The 1,992-nt window shown below is 55.7% G+C and overlaps 1 protein-coding gene across 1 annotated transcript; it reads left to right on the forward strand.

Moving 5' to 3' along the window:
- The first annotated feature begins 468 nt into the window (after window positions 1-468).
- LOC101765955 (basic 7S globulin) lies at window positions 469-1,747 on the forward strand. The gene has a single exon (XM_004965471.3). The coding sequence runs from the start codon at window positions 566-568 to the stop codon at window positions 1,646-1,648; it is 1,083 nt and encodes a 360-aa protein (XP_004965528.1). The 5' UTR covers window positions 469-565; the 3' UTR covers window positions 1,649-1,747.
- The last annotated feature ends 245 nt before the right edge of the window (window positions 1,748-1,992 follow it).

The following is a 1,992-nucleotide window of genomic DNA, read 5'->3' on the forward strand; positions in this document are numbered from 1 at the left end:
TTATTAGATTTCCTTATCTTTTATCTTTTTAACAGAATATGCTGACCATGCATTTTGTCAAAAAGAAAGAGAAAACAATCGCTAAAGTTCTTTCATAAAAATAAACCATAATTGTCAGCCCCACTCAGTCAGGAATCATATAGGTGAAGAAAGAAGCTAGTATAATGTGTACCCATTTTGCACCGATCATTATTTCTGCGTTTATGACATTATCTCCGCATAGAGTAAGTTTTATTATTTGCACCCATTCAACGGCGCGTAGCCTCATGTTCTTTCTTGTTGATTTGGTGTACGACCAATCAGGTATAGCTGAAGCCAGCTCAGAGATGTCATCATCTTTGACTTCAAAATGTATCGTGGCACCCTAGCTAATCTTGCAATTAATGACTTGGAGAGCAAGGCCGGAACCTCAAGCAACCTCCTTCAGAGTTCAGACAGATCGATCGATCGATCGTGCATCCGTCTAAACTCGAACAGTACGTCCACGAGCCTCATAAATTGAACCACCAACCACACCAATAGAGCACAACACCACCACCCAAGCTGCACAAACCAACCGGCAGAAATGTGGAACCCCAAGCCCCTCCTCCTCGTCATCTCGCTCTGCATCTCTGCCTTGTCACCATGCACAGCGGCCACCGGCGGCAAGCCCCTGGTCACGGCCGTCACCAAGGACGCGGCCACCTCCCTCTACACCGCGCCCCTTAAGGACGGCCGCCCGCTCGTCCTCGACCTCTCCGGCCCGGTGATCTCGCTGACGACGTGCTCCTCCAAGAACGGGACGGTCACGACGCTCTCCTCCAACGCCACGAACGGCGCGAACCCGCTGTTCCCGGTGTCCTTCTCCGCCGTGGCCTCCTGCGCGCCGGGGCAGCCTAACCTGCCGGCGGGCGCCGTCGGCGTCGCGGGGCTCGCGCCCTCGACCCAGTCCTTCCTCGCTCAGGTCGCGCGCACGCAGAAGGTCGCCAACAAGCTCGCCCTCTGCCTCCCGAGCGACGGCAAGATCACGACCGGCAACAGCGTGGGCGTGGCCATCTACGGCGGGGGTCCCTTGATCTTCCCGGACCGGGGCGACTTCACGACGATGCTCGCCGGCACGGCTCCGCTAGTCGGGTTCAACGGATCCCCCGGGTACTTCATCTCCGCCACCGGCATCGCCGTGGAGCAAAGCCTCGCCGGCAACCCCGGGACGCTCGTGGTCGGACTGAGCACGACGGCCCCGTACACGGCGCTCCGCCCCGACGTGTACGACCCGTTCATGAAGGCATTCGACCAGGCCGCGACCGGATCCAACTTCCCGTGGATGACGAGGGTCGCCTCCGTCGCACCGTTCGAACGGTGCTATGACTCGACGAAACTGCCGCCGACGAGGCTCGGCTACGCCGTGCCGCAGATAGAGTTCGTCCTCAAGAGCGGGAGCAACTACTCGGTGGTGGGCGGCAACTCCATGGTGCAGGTGAACGTCAACACGGCCTGCCTCGGGTTCGTCAAGGCGTCCGGCCAGGCGCCGGCGGCGATTATCGGTGGGTTCCAGATGGAGAACCGCCTGCTGGTGCTCGACGCGGAGAAGAAGACCCTCGGCTTCACCACGTTCCTCAACGGGGTAGGGCTTTCATGCAGTAACTTCAATTTCACCCTTGCCGCCTAGTGGGTCGGTGAATCTCGATCCTGTACTGTATTGTAACAAGAACTTTCGCTGTGTATCAATAAATTGGGAATAAATTGGAGTGTTCCAGAATTGATCATACGGATTTACATCCTCCCAACAGATTGTGCCACCTATTCATCCCGTTGATGGTTTTGGCCTTTTCATTCTATTATTACCCGGATCTCATCTCATTATGGGCCTGTTTGAATATGACTGGTGTACTGCAGACAAAAGATACGGCCACGTTTGACTCATGGATTAGGGTACACGTGTGCCGGCTAGGTGTATTTTTTTGAGAACACATCTGACTAGTCCGTACGGTGTCGAGTGTCCAGTAGCTAAGG

This window comes from Setaria italica, chromosome IV (genome assembly GCF_000263155.2).
Source record: "Setaria italica strain Yugu1 chromosome IV, Setaria_italica_v2.0, whole genome shotgun sequence".
Classification (NCBI taxonomy): domain Eukaryota; kingdom Viridiplantae; phylum Streptophyta; class Magnoliopsida; order Poales; family Poaceae; genus Setaria; species Setaria italica.